The sequence below is a fragment of the Triplophysa dalaica genome, chromosome 5 (assembly GCF_015846415.1).
Source record: "Triplophysa dalaica isolate WHDGS20190420 chromosome 5, ASM1584641v1, whole genome shotgun sequence".
NCBI classification, from domain to species: Eukaryota; Metazoa; Chordata; class Actinopteri; order Cypriniformes; family Nemacheilidae; genus Triplophysa; species Triplophysa dalaica.
In genome coordinates this window covers 10562881-10577243 of record NC_079546.1, presented here as the reverse complement: position 1 = coordinate 10577243, position 14363 = coordinate 10562881, and the positions used below count along the sequence as shown (strand labels likewise).

At 42.8% G+C, this 14363-nt stretch overlaps 1 protein-coding gene across 5 annotated transcripts in view; it reads left to right on the top strand.

The window, feature by feature from the left end:
• The first annotated feature begins 118 nt into the window (after positions 1-118).
• Positions 119-14363, top strand: part of kmt2e (lysine (K)-specific methyltransferase 2E) — a 32607-nt gene continuing 18362 nt past the window's right edge. For 3 of the 5 annotated variants that reach the window (XM_056749410.1, XM_056749409.1, XM_056749407.1), the window contains exons 1-2: positions 3046-3369; positions 12429-12613. In XM_056749410.1, the coding sequence (XP_056605388.1) occupies positions 12543-12613 (71 nt within the window). In that variant the 5' untranslated portion in view covers positions 3046-3369; positions 12429-12542. Of the gene's footprint in view, positions 3025-3045; positions 3370-12428; positions 12614-14363 lie in introns of those variants that run through there. The other 2 variants (XM_056749408.1, XM_056749412.1) reach the window with 2 other exon arrangements.

Genomic DNA, 14363 nt, shown 5'->3' with positions numbered 1-14363 from the left:
CAGGTTTTATAGTTACAACAATATACAGAACATCAATTATATCACCATTGAATTTGTGTCACAAATTTGAGGGAAGTCCAGAGTTTTGGCACATTGAGCCTGCGCTTGCATGGTAATAGTTCATGTAAGATACAAAACAAGTCATTTATTTGATGCATGTTTAAACTACAACGTGGGATCAATCTGTTATATCCACGTACTGCACACTAAACTAGAATATGCTCCACTAACGTTACGCCATTTACTAATCGTCATCCCTAGAGCAGAGCAGGATCGACAACATGGCGGCTTTGTCAACCCAATCAATGAAGCAGGCAAGCTGCGTTTCCTGCAAAGCATTAGTTTAGTATCGAAGTACAACGCAACGTCGCATATGTTTTACAAAATAATAAAAAAAAACACTAATTTAGAACAGTGTTGATGCGAAACCTCAGACGACATGTTTTCCAGCACACATCCCCAAAACAGGAAATGCCCTCCCTCGGCGTTTGTTGCGGTCCAAATGTGCAGCTAGTGACGTCATACACTTTATGCATCCTTTATATTAAATGTACATCATCATAATGCCAGCGGATGCGTTAATAAAACCTGATTTAGATCTTTTAAACCGATAAAGACTACCAAAGGTTAAGATAAGGTGTTTTTTAATACGCCATGCATTCGTTAGATGTTTCCTGTATTCCGATGTCTTAAGCGACAAAATCCTATTTAAAGTTTCATTCGTCAGCATGTATTTTAAAACCCACGGATGATGACGTACTTTTAAGGAGCTCAGTCCATTTTTCGGCTATGATTTTTTTTCTGGCATGAACCTGACCCCGCCCAGTGTGCGCTTTGTGCGGTGTTGCGAGCGAGGTGCGTCGACGCCATCTTCTAGCGCTTTTCGCGATGCGAACGAAACGTATGATTTGAACAGCAGTCTCCGTAACACATAGTTCTTCTTCTAAAAAAAAAGTCTATTAAAGATCCACCGATTTTAAGTATGACGAGCGGTTACGGAGATTTAAAGTTAATTGCGCCCTACTGTCGTCCTCATTTGTCGGATCTCCGGGTGCGCCGCTCTCCCCTCGCAGCTCAGGGCCCGCCCACATGTGGAATTCAAATGATGTCATCGGCAGCCAATCAAAGCAGAGAAAACTGGACAATGAAAGTATTATTGGTCAAGGGCAATGTCATTCATTCATGAAGGCCAGGGAGGGGAGAGAGCGGTGAAAAATCGCCATTTTGGTCGCTTTACGGAAAGACAAGACACAGCGACATGAAAATAATACCCTAGCTCCGAAATAGCTCAGATGTAGTTCGTCTGAATATCCGTTTACAACACCAACGTCCCGAAAATTAAAACTCGATGATGATTTGAATGGCGTAACCAATCCAGTATGAAAAACAGCTCGACTGAACTAGTTAATTCGAGATTCGTTTTCCTTATGACTGTATAGGTTCTGTCATAGACGCATCACGTCGCAGTTTTCTGCTTTGTCTTGCTGTGTTTCTCCACACTCTGCGTTGCATAGGTCTTCGGCTGCTAGGCGTTAGTTTTATATTACAGACTGCGCGTGCGCAGGAGGATGCAGTTTGGATCCAATTCAGTATGGGGGAGGGTGCGTGTTTGTATCTAGGTTGAGGAGTTTGGTTGAAGGCGTCTGATCGAAGAGCAACGAAACCCGTGCAACAACAGTGTTACATTTGTTTATTACAACATATGACATGTACTTCGACTGCCTTTTTAAAATGTATCACTATATATTTGAAAGACTAAATTGTTCAGCGGGGCAAAAATACATAGACGTCTTGTGCGCAGAACCAAGCATACAAAGTGAATCTGTTTTCAATCAAATGGAATTATTACACTTTTATGAGTCTATCCAGAAGTTTATATTTATACTTCTGGTTATGTCGCCCACCTTGAAAGGAATTTAGGAAAAAAAACTGCTTAACATTTATGGTTACATAACAGATTTGCAGCCATTCAGTGTTTTAGGCTTTACAAGTGTTCATATTCAACTGTCGTAGGCAAACTCTCGTGTAAAGTTAGTCTGTATCATCCTTTTGCAACCCTCTTAAAAAAACATATTTTAAACTATTTGTTTACCTAAAAGGAAACACCTAAGGCTGATAATGCCAGTCCAGCTGCCTATGAATAGAAGACGTGCAGAAAGTAATTTATTAGTTATTTTAAAGTATATCACATTTCGTTTTAATTCATAGGAAGTGGGTTAAAAAGTAAAAGTGTTGCTTTGGGTTACGTTAAAGATAAAGGAATCCGTTTTTCTATAGAACTTGACCAGAGTGCTACTATATAGCGTTGACTGTCGGTGCGTACCAACGGGATATATCGCCCTCCGAAGGGCCCTTCGGGAAGGGGATACCACACAAAACATGGCTCCAAATAAAGAGAAATGACGTAGTTTTTACAGAGGCCGATTTAAACGGACACATTGAGAGATACAGTTGTGTTTTTCCCTTTAGAGTTTACACATTAAGAGCTACTCTTCTAAAGGAGGAGTGCATAGGGACGATCACTTCTGAATGGAACGCAGGGAGTATGTATTATTTTAAGCGAGTGGTCTTTCGGACTTTTCTGCTTGGCAAATGACAAGACCACCTAAAATGAGTACTTATTTCGGGTCTCAAATGTCAGAGATTCCACGTGGTAGTATCAACTCAAAACACTGTAGCAACTGTACAACAGTTAATTTCGCATTACAAAGCACCACTCACATTTTATTAGGAAAATGTAAACACGTTTTAAAATCCCCGTCAAATCTTGGGTTTCTCAAGTAATTCCCAAAGCATTATTGTGTCCATTGTTTCTCCCTCTTTTGGTATTCATTTCACTAGGCCAAGCCTGGCTTCTCCAAAGCGGGATGCGGACTCCTATGTTTGGACTGTATGATGAGAGGAATGCGCGCTCCCGTTTGCCGTGGATGAACCCTCTCTCATGCCCGAGCCCCTGAGGTTCTGCACCGGGAAACCCCGCGGAATGTAGAGGCGGAGCGCGCAGTGACAGAGACCCGGGCGGGGGTGAGTGGGGGGAGGCGGAGTCACGGCACTTCTGCCAGGGCCGCCATTTTTGCACAGGGAAAAGAGACAGGATTGAAGGGATCTAGTTACCAACTGTCGGCAAAGATAGGAACAAATTTATCGCCTTTAAACACATTAAAACTATGTGTTTGGATTAAAAGACAACGGGGCGAGCGAGGCGAAATAAAAGCACCCCGTAGTGCAGCTCGTAGCGATTTGAAAAGCTTTGTTACACATCCGCAGTGGAGAGCGAAGTATTGTTTTGGTTGTGTGGTAGATCAGGCGGCGGGGTCTCACCCGAGTCCCCCGGGTTTTTATTCACCGTTATAACAGTGGACATCAACGGTAAGTACCTGTCGAAATCCTAAAGCTATTCGTTTGTTGATCAGAGAGGCTTGTTTAATGCCAGCGGTTCATCTGCTCGGCTAACTGACTCGATTACGAGAGTCCTATCCTTGTATAGATGCTTAAACTGTGGCTTTAATTAGCCTTTATTAGTTCATTTGAAAATTAGATGTACATACGAGGTTGTTGTGTATTAGTTAGCCGACCTTTCGAGGTACGAATCCCATCTGGTTTGTTGCAGCGGTGTGCGTGTGTGTTATGACTTAATTTAGCAGCTAACGTGGCTAGCTAGCTCACACCCACCATTTAATGCTAAACAAAAGCAGCGATCTTTAGTTATAACGCTGTTTTAATGTTTTAACACTTAACAAGGCTGCAGACTACAGTTGTGGACGTAGCGGAAACTCGTTGTCGTTTCTCTTGCGTTGTAAAGCTGCTAGCTTTAGCAGCAGTCGCTGAGGAAATGCTAGCAAGTTAGCCAACTAAGAAAGAAACATATCAAGACTTTAACCATCTCTTTAGAGCCTGGGATGTGGCTGCTTGTATGTGCAACAAAACCTACTGAGCTTGTTGTATTTTAATTTAGGAGATGTAGTGGTCACTTCCCACGACATGTTACAACTATCTCACATCTACACTCTTTACGATTTATACGTTAACGACTATTTACACGTGGCTTTTATGTGCATTTTGGGAAACGAGAGCTGTAAAATGTTTAAAATCGCCCGTTGTGCTCTCTGACAGAGCGTCTGACCAACACTAACAACAGGGCTTTTGTTTACACATCCTAACTCCAGCTAACTATTCGCTATGTCCACTCTTTCCCAATATTCAGCACGCAAATTTAGACTGGAAAGAATCTTGACTGGTGTTAATAATTATTTAGGACCCTTTAAAATGTTATTTTGATCTGCTGTTTATGGACTAGGTTAATAATGACTGTGACGGGTACTAAAAGTGATAATTTAACAGAGGGCATTAATGTGGAGCTTATTTAGTGGCTGTCTGATCACTAAACCGTGTGTTTTATGTGGTTGTGTGTAGATAATGAATGCTGCAGGCGTGGGGGAGGGGTTCGGTTCATGTTAGATAGAGCTGCTTTAGCTGCTCTTCAAATTGGACCAGAACCTCACTGCTTTACCAGCGAGCTACGCAGTTCTCTCATTTAGAGAAAACAAGTTAACTCGAATTGTTTTGACGTCAATAAATATACAGAATTGACAAGTGAAGTTAGAAAGTTGACGTATACGTTTGGTGGGGTGCGTTAGTGCGAAAATTAAACGCTTGAGCCTTTCACATCGATGCGCATTAGCATAGCAGGCTAACGTTAAGCAGTTAGCTTCACTGAGTAGCGCTTCGTCTGAATGTCGTGGGATAACTCGACGTAACGCGATTAGTTCGACTTGATACGCTCGCTGGCGGATTATTTGGGGGTTCAAATACCAAACACAACCGTTAAAACGCACTTTACTGTCAGATAATCTTGTTGTATTTTCATGTTGCTTGAGGCTGGCTAGTTGTCGTCGATCAGATTGTCTACGCAGAAACGTCGAGAACAGCTTCCCCCAGGATAGAAATCGCATTTCGTTAGTGAATACTTAAGTATGTGCGAACATGTCGATTTCTTGTTATCTTGGCCGTTTTCCGTCAAATTTCAGGGTGTCTCCGAGCGCTGCATTTCCTCTCTGAAGCTTTGTGAAAATGGCGGATGAGTTGATGTTGTGGTCATGAAAGCCTCCACACCCCTAGATCGACTCGCACACACTGCAGCGCCAACACACTCACCCACAGGCAAGTGCACAACACGCCACAAAATACAGTGCCGTGTTGCCTCAAATACGATTATAGTCTGCGTCCATTGCTTTTCAGAGAACAAACGCTCTGAACTATGTGCGTGTGTTGCGTTTGCAGCAGTGTTGCGAAACATTGAACGCACGAACGTGAATCGCCATCTGATGCACTTCACAAAAGTCTCTGCTCATTCATAAAACGCGATTTATTAAATAACTGTGATATTTGTTCTGTCGCTGTGATTTGTTACATAAAGCACACCCCTACCCAGTTGCTATATTTAACATTTATATGGGTTAAAATATAACCTGAGTCTCTGGAACAAGATGAAAGTGCTGCAAGAGTGGTAAAACTGGGACTTGTTGGTAAGAGGTCATATAAAAAAATAAGAGGTCATAAAAAAAACCATGAAGGGTATTCTATAAAGAACAATGAAATATTGATTACCCGCCAATTGTTTTGCTGTTGGTATAGTTACACTCACTCATAGAAACAACTAATCTGCTTCCTCTCTAGTTTAACTTTATCTTGTGTCAAGTTGAACAAAGCCGTCCTCTCCCTGATCCCTTTGGATAGTTGCGTTCTTTTGTGAGCCGTTTACCTCAGTGGAAAATGAATGACTATGAAGTCTGGCTTTGTGCTGTATGAGAAATCTATGAGTGCACAGCCGTCGTCTTGTTTACCTCTCCTAAATAAATAAGAGGAAATGAGGTGTTTCTCAAAGTCACACACAGTCTCTGCATTTGTAAACTACTCGACAGCAAGCGGTTGGGGTTAACAGTAAGATTCCTGATTTTATTTGAGGATGCAGTTGAGTTTACTGCAGCATGGAAAAGAGCACAACCCACACGGTTGTGTCATATTTCTCTCATGATTACAGCTCCCTCCCTTCTGGACAGCGGGGAGTGTACAGGTCCAGAAGAATGTGGTTATTCATCAGGGTGGTTGGATGGGGTAAACATGGGGTCTAGTGCGTAATGAATAGACGATGATGCTGCAAAAAGGTAATCTTGATCCGTTGACGGGAAGCGAGCGAGGGACTTTTCTTGCAAGAACTGATAGCACATCATCGAGGGCTTCTGTTATTCGGCACGGATCATCTGAGGGTCAAGCCATCACGCCTTATTTTTGTTCTAGTATTCATAAACATTTTATCTGGCTAAATGTGTCTGGTTTGAAGATACACAGACATTATTCTTTGTGTAGTGCATACATTGTTGTGTGTTAGGTTTATAGGGTCAAGCTGCGAGATAACAGCTGTGACTCGATTTTTTCCCCCTTTTGACATTGACAAAGACCCCCCTTCCAGCACGCGTTGCATCCATTAGCTTTGCCAGCGTGATTGATGCATGATTGTGGAAAGTTCACCGAGGTCCACCCATGTTACTTAGGAAATAAATAGTTTCGAGTTCCAGAGGCGAAGTGAGGCCTCAACTCAGGCAGTATATTACATTTATGTTGCGTATGGAAAATTCCATCTTACTTTATTTGTAAATCAAATAATTGTTTTCATAACTTTTTTGGCAGCGCGGTTATTTTTATTTCAAAGTTGTGCATTTAATTTGGTTGCAAATTATATAATTGCATCCTTAGCTTTGCTATGAGACGGGGTGCCTCGAATTATGAGACAGGCTGTTTGTAGTGCTTTGGCAGCAGTGGCTGAAATAATGGTCTGAGACATTTGCCAACCACATGCTTCGGCCTCCTTTTCCCTTATGAAACCATGTTGCTGTGAAACCTGACAGTTTGGCTAAGCTGCTAGATGGTAACAAAGGCTTGAACAGTTTTTTTTGTCAATATTCATTGGATCAGTGCTGCTCGCTAACCGAATGTAATTTCGGTTTGAATGGAAACTGCAGAAAAAGCTCTTCCTCGTTGTAACAGTTTGTGGCCCAGCTTGCATCCCGATAATGAGAGGAGCAGACCATATACAGAGCAGGCTGTGGCTTACTGACAGGCGTTTCCTGTAGCTGGAGGTCCAATCGCTGCCATATAGTTGTTTGACATCACAATGAGGCTGTGCAGCTGTATTAAAGGGATAGATCATCCTACGCACATCTACGCAGCACACACCTCAGACCATAACACTAAACACCAGTAATCTGGAAAGAGCACTAATGTGCTAAAAGAATATATCATGGTTAGATATTCTGATTTAAAGAGTTGGCTTGTTTTAAGTTGTTACAACCAATTGCTGTCTGATTGGATGGATACACGCTGATGGAACACTTGAATAGGTTTAACACTATCTTTCCTTATAGAGTTTTTTTTAATCTCTCCCTGTGGAGACAAGGATAGTCTTTCCTTTTTGCATATGACAAATAATGTAAGCTAGGACTTCATTCAGCTATGCATAACACTGTACACTTCTGTTACCAGCACTTAAATTTCGGTCCAAGACAGCACAAATACAATTTCAGGTATCCCAGACACAGAGTGTGTACGTAAACCGCATCAGCTGCGTTCACCAGCTTGTCATTCTATGTCAGGTTGTCATGTTACACTCGTATCGTGAGCAATGCTGTTTGTGCCTCACTGCACATGGGAGACTCTTAGTTGTTCTGTGTGTGGCCCTGGGCAGTGTCTGTTTGCTCTCAGTGTTGACATAGGGATGGAGAAGTGAAGTACCCCCACCCACACAAGTCCCGGGAGAGATACAGGATAGAAAGAGGAAGCAGCAGGTGGCAAAGAATAAGTCTCAGGTGGTGCATCTATGATCACAGGGCGCACGCATGCCATAAACACAAATGTACTCATCCAGATCATGATCATATATAATTTGCATTTCTCCATGTTTCTGAACGTGCCTTTAATAAACTCTTAACTGTAAGGCACATTTTATTTTTAGGACCCATTATACTACTACTTTTGAGCTGTGACTGAGGTGTGTTTAAGTGGGAAGGGGGACAGTTTTCAAGGTAGTTCCACCGGGAGGCCTTTTAATACCTTAAGGTCACGTGAAGGATGTGCAGGGAGGAGTGGCGAGCTCAGGTAACTTGTTTTTGAGCGTCTGGCTGTAACCGAGCTCTCTCTCTCAACGGGTCCTGCCTACACGACAGGTGTCCCATAGACCAGCCAGGCAAGGGTGCAGCATTGTATCCTACTCATCTGTGAATGTGTGTTTTTGCGGCGTAATGGAGCGAGCCAGGCGTGAAATCGATCACGAAGGTGTGATGTGATAAAGTCGGAGACTCTGAGTGGTCGGGGGTGTTTATTGGCCTCTTGGCACTATTGTGACTGACTGATTTGGCCTTGCTCTGCCATGCACACACATCTTGATTCACATATTGATGGGCAGTAATACTCCAAGAAGTACTAAACTTGAAACGTTCGTAGATGAAGGCATCAATGATCAGTCATTTTGTTTGTCGTCAGTCGTTCTTATCTTATTTAAGAATGTCAAGTGCCCCCTGTTTGACTTTGCTTGAGGAGTGCTGTGGCCAACCGCTTGGCAGGACTTGCAGGAACCATTAAACTCTTAACATTAGTTTGAGAGGCTGTGAAAAACCTCTTTAACAAAAAAGCTGGAGATATTAGAAGTTAAAACTTTCGATAATGTGTCATGTCTTCAGCCCGTACCCCTGCTTCCTTTCCTTGTGTTATAGGTTGCCATAATTATATAAACTATATTGCAAGATGTCAGGAGTCACTGCAGGAAAATTTGATGCAACAGTGATAGGCTGTTGTAAATGGTTGCCAGGGTGTTGCTTTTATGCTTGGTAGTTCTGTGTTTTTTTTAAGTGTCTTGGTATGTGGCATTCATGACAGGCAAATAAATAAGCATCAAAACAAGCAACAAGGCCCCAAAGTCTCTTGCAGGCAGCACAATTCTAAGTATCGTTCATGTTTGTTCAAATCCTCAATACGAGCAATAAAAATAGCAGTTTCAAACAAGTCATTTTCTTGCTCTCTTCAAACACCTAGCGCTGCCCGTTGACCATAATTGTTCACTGATGCCGTGTTAGTCATACAAAGGGTAGACACGGACAAGGGGATACAATCTAGTCCCTCATGTATCTTTATCAATGACGGTCAGGAAATGCTCTCGGCGTGCATTGGTACGTTTGAAGGCACGTGGCCGCGTAAAGCCTCAGTGGAGCGTAGGCTGCGATGACTCAGCCTGCGCGAATGGTGTGAAGTAATATCCTGGGGGTTCGGAGCACAGATCTCGAGCAGTCCTGCATTTCAATCTCTCCCCGCAGAAAAGCAACGCAGACTAGGAAAATGACTCTGCGAGACATTGGATGAGGCAAAGAGAGCGAGTGATGGGGATAAAAACACGCACTGACACTCCTACATGAGTCTGTGGGTTTCCCTGCCTGCTGTAGAGCACCCAGAAGGCGGAGCTTCCCTTACAACATTGTGTCCATACAGAAAGAAGCAGAGAGTGGAGGGGGCTAGTTGGATTCTGTTGGCCGTTTCTGTGCCAAAGTGTGTACCTCACCTCCATTCCCAAGAGAAATAGGTGGATAATTTGGGAGCCGGTGGAAACTTGTGAGGACAGGACGTTAGAGGGAGAAAAAGGAGGATGTTTGATGCTTTCCGATGTTTTTATTAGATCTTCTGTTTTTTGTTATTCATTGTGTTCTAAAGCGGCTCAGGGTCTTTAAATGGTCCTTCTTTTCACACGGACATTTAATTGGGTCTGTATTCCGCAGTCTCCCCCCTCGACTCCCCCTTGGCTCTCCTCCACCCCTCCCTCTTGCCCCAGAGTGTCAAGGGTTTATTTAGGAAGTACAGAGGGGAGGGAAAGAAATCCGGGTAGGGCATGAAAGCGTTTTCTTTTCTTTTTTTCCTCGCTGCCTGTGTTGCTTTTAAGTGGCAGGCGGCTCTTTGAAAGGAAATGGGCGTGTCAGAGGCGGTCTGAACACTCAGATTTAGGCAGGAATGCTCTACTGTACTGGATTTTTCCACACCTCTTCTGTACTTTTCTAGGGGAGGGGGCGTCTGCTGAATGCATGAGCCCGTGCGTTTTCGGAGGGAAAAAAGAGTTCGTCTGGTCATTCGCTCAGAGGACATACGCAAGGGAAAGGGTGGTAATCCGTGTGCGTATGAAGAGAAAGAGAGAGAGAGCGCTTGCGTGCATTCCTAAACAATGATGGCAGGATTGCCATACTGTGGCCAAGAAGAACAGACTTTGTGTGAGAAAGCTGGAAGGGGACGACAGTATGCTTTCAGAGGGAAATTAGTTTATTGCATAAAACAATGCTGTCTCTCTTTCGCCCTCTTCCTGCATTTATTATCAAGAGGGCATGATAACTTTAGCTTTGTTCCAAAATGTATAAGGCTGCCTACCTAGACAGCATTTTGAGACTAGTGTTTACTACAGTATGATAAAAACAAATAGATTCCTATTAGCTCTGAAACTGACAGCTGTCGGCGAGTTTCTGGCCTGATTTATTAGCCTCTCTCTTGCCCATATGCTCTACGTAGGGCATATGGACACGTCTTACACAAAGTCTGGACACAGACAGGCCGCATGTGCAGTTGACAGTCTCTAAAGTATATTTCAAAACATTAAGACGATGTGCCAGCCTTAATAGGTGTGTGACTGAAGGGGCATGTCACAGCTGGTCAAGGGGTGTGTTGTGCGCTGGCATGTAAATTCATGTTACATTAATCTGCCGAGATCTGGATCACAGTCCAGGTTGTAGATAAAGTGAAATATTAACATTCAGCATGTCCCAAAGTGAACAAAAACTGATTTAGATTTTGACAAAATAGGCGATTTTAAGGGATAGTTCATCCAAAAATGAAGCATCTTTTATCTTTCCAACCTACATGTCATTTCAAACCTGTTTGACTTTCTTCTGCAGAACACTTTCTTTTGACGAATGTTCACCATTGGACCCCTTCGAATTCTACAAAACCACTGATACATTTCTCAAAATAACTTCTTTTGTAGAGTCGAATGGAGATTTTAAATGTTAAGAGGGTGACATGATTTTGTTACTATCCCATGTAAATGTAAATTCAAATGATCAACCTTTTCTTTAGCAAAATGGTAGGTTAGAAAAACAAACGTTTTTGGTATAAATTTAGCCATTCCAGAAATTTGTGGTGACAAAAATACTACTTGCTGTAGATCAACTGGTAGAAAGTGGTGCTTCTGTCAAGGTCATTGGTTTATTTCCTAGTGCTTACACTGATTAAAAATGTATATATTGGATGCACAGTACATGTATTTCAATAATATATCTGCTAAATCCATAAATAAAACACTTTAAAACATTTTCATCATTCTTTCCAGGCCGAACCATCTCAGCCCCAGATCCCAATCTCTTTTTTAGACCCAGCATCTGGCCTCTCCTCTAATCCCACTTATCACCAAAATACACACTCATTTTAATTCCTTTTGTCGCCAACCTGTTTGTTGTTCCAGATGAAGTGTGTCAGTGTGACATATTTAGCCTCTCTGGCCAGGATTAAAACATTACTTCCAAACCCAGCCCCTGGTTGGCTGTCGTTTGCTGTCTGTCAATGTCAAGTCCCGCCTCCGTCAACCAAGCTTCTTTGCATCTCGCTCTGCCTGACATTTCCAACGCTTAATCATTAATCTTTTCATCCGTTTTGTTTCCCGTTCCTTTACACACATTCATTTTTCACACCAGCTGTACTCGCTTTTATGCGTGAGCACGTCTCTGTGCCTGTGCCCGCTCGGGGTGTGCACTTTAAATAGACGCTTATGGATAAGAGTGGAAAATGTTGAAAGGCCGCCTCCATGTTGTATTTTCTCTCTGCTGCACGTTCATGGTGGCCGTGACCGAGCATGCAACTGCTACCCCTTGTGGCTATGTAGAGTTACTGTGGCTTGTGAGATGCTTCTAGAAAGGTCGAGTTGTGTTTGCACTGTGCAATGCCACACAATCTTCACTTCCCCTCCCTGTATCATCAAGGGCATGTTTGAACACACAATACCAGGCCAAAACATGATTGCAACACAAACCCTTAGCTTTAAGCCTAGTTGTTTATCTGTTAAAAAGAAACAAATAGTTTCATTTGGTATTCCTGTTAACCGGAGCCCTTGGTTTTTGCAAGAATAATATTATTCCTCATGGCTTAACATGGCTTCATATTTCTCATGTGAATCATTGCCGGTCTTTGAAACGAGTGATTTCCTGTTTACAATACTGGCTTTAATGACCCCAGTTTCGCAATATGCCCAAAGTGCCCTAGCTCACGTTATATTGCTACTCATTCAACTGTTTATCTCGATGGTGTGAGAGTAAATTATCAAACAATAACCGTGTTTTCTTCTCTCCTCACAGGCCTCGTGGATGCACTTAGATGTGTGCAATGAGTGCTGTGGCTGACATGCCTCAGTGTTTTGGATTGCTGTGCTCTGGACTCAGTAGGACAAGAGACTCCCAGCACAGAACGTCATGAGCATAGTCATCCCAGTAGGGGTGGACACGGCCAACACCTCGTACCTGGACATGGCTGCAGGCTCAGAGTGAGTCGATCGCTTCCTGTTTGTCCTTTCACATTGATTCATCATCACTACCTTTTCGTTTCATTTTGGCACTTTTATTGTTGCATCAGCAGAGAGAAACAATTTCCTAGTCATATTTTCCACCACCTGTCATCTCAACCGCTTCCGTCTTCTTAGACGTTTATCACCATTTTTCTCATTAGAGAAGATGTGTTCAGCTGTTGTTGCATCCATGTAGAAAAACAGTTTTACTAAAATGAAAGATCTGTCGTCTCACCCTTATATATTTGCAAAGTGTAACACTTCATTTATTGAAACACAAAAGGAGATACGTTGAAGAAGGTTTACACTGCTCTTTTACTTACAGTGGTGCAGTTCGCCCACAACTTTACTCGAACTTATGTCATTCCAAACATGTATAATTTACATCTGCAAAACAAAATATATATTAAAGAGATTTGTTTGGCCTCATTGACTAATGTTATACTGACACGAAATCAAAATATATTTTTGGTGTTCCACAGATGAAAGAGTCATATACAGATTGAGGGTGAATAAATGATGACATCATTCTTTATTTTGGTCCCTTAATCTGTTGTTTAGCTGTTAAAAAGTCTTGCACTCGTTTTGTATTTAATGTCTTCAAATATTTCCTTCATCCTGTTAGTTTTAGTGTGCAAAGACAAATACCCCAAAAGATTTTACATCACATGATCAAAGTTGATCCATACAGCAGACCCCTCCCCTCTGCAGCATGCGCTTGAAAGAAAACAGCGCCTTCCTCTTTAAACGCGGCGCCTCGTCCCGTTGCCCTCGGCTCCATTGCCTCGTCAGTTTGTGTTGCCATGGCGCTCTCCACTGCACTGCGCTGCGCCTGTCGTCATGGCGACCGGCTGAGTGACAGCTGGGCCCTGGAGCTTTAACCTGCTTAAGAGGCTGTGTTGCTGTGTAGCTTCACGTCCGTCTGGGGTTTTAGTGTTTTAGGAATATAAAAGGCCTGTCGCCACGAGCAGATTTTATTCCACATTTAAGATTTCAACCCGATACTCGAAACATCAAAAATAAATGCCAAAATGTTTTATTTGGTCCGTCTCTGCACGATGCCTTACCGAACGCCTTATCTGGTCTGAGTGTCGCACGTCTGCGTGCCTTTTCGCTTGTTCTTGACATTACTTCTCAGTCAGGGTCAGCCCACCCTGGGTCTGCTGCAGAGGTTGCCATGGTTACCAGGCATTGTGCATCACTGTTGTCAACACACAGTCAGTTTAAATGCCATTGGACCCGAAATGCCTGCTATAATCCCTCTAAACCGCGTCTAGCCTTTGATAGACAAGGTCTGACGTGCTTGGGGAAGGGCTTTTTACGTTACCATGAGACGCACATGACACGTGCGTTCGCTTGGTTACGTAATGAAAGGGAAATGTGAGCCCTCAAAAGTTAGCTGTCTCTGTCGCTGTGCCCGAGCTGTCGTTTCGCTCTCTTTCAACAGGTGCGTGAATTGTGTCTATTCCATATTACGCCGTCTCTGGAGCTGTGGGCTATGATTGTTACTTGCATACCCATTTCATCTAATTAAAGCTTAAATTACAACGCCACTCTAGGTTCACTCTTTTTATTCTTTGCTTTCTGTTTTATGATGTTTGGCACCCCGTAGCAATGTTTCTTTGTCTCTTTTGTTTGTTCTATTGATTCTAACATCAGCTTTTAGACAAATTTCTGACACATGTGGGCACAAATATCAGCCAGGCCGTTTAAATTGTTGTACTTTGCA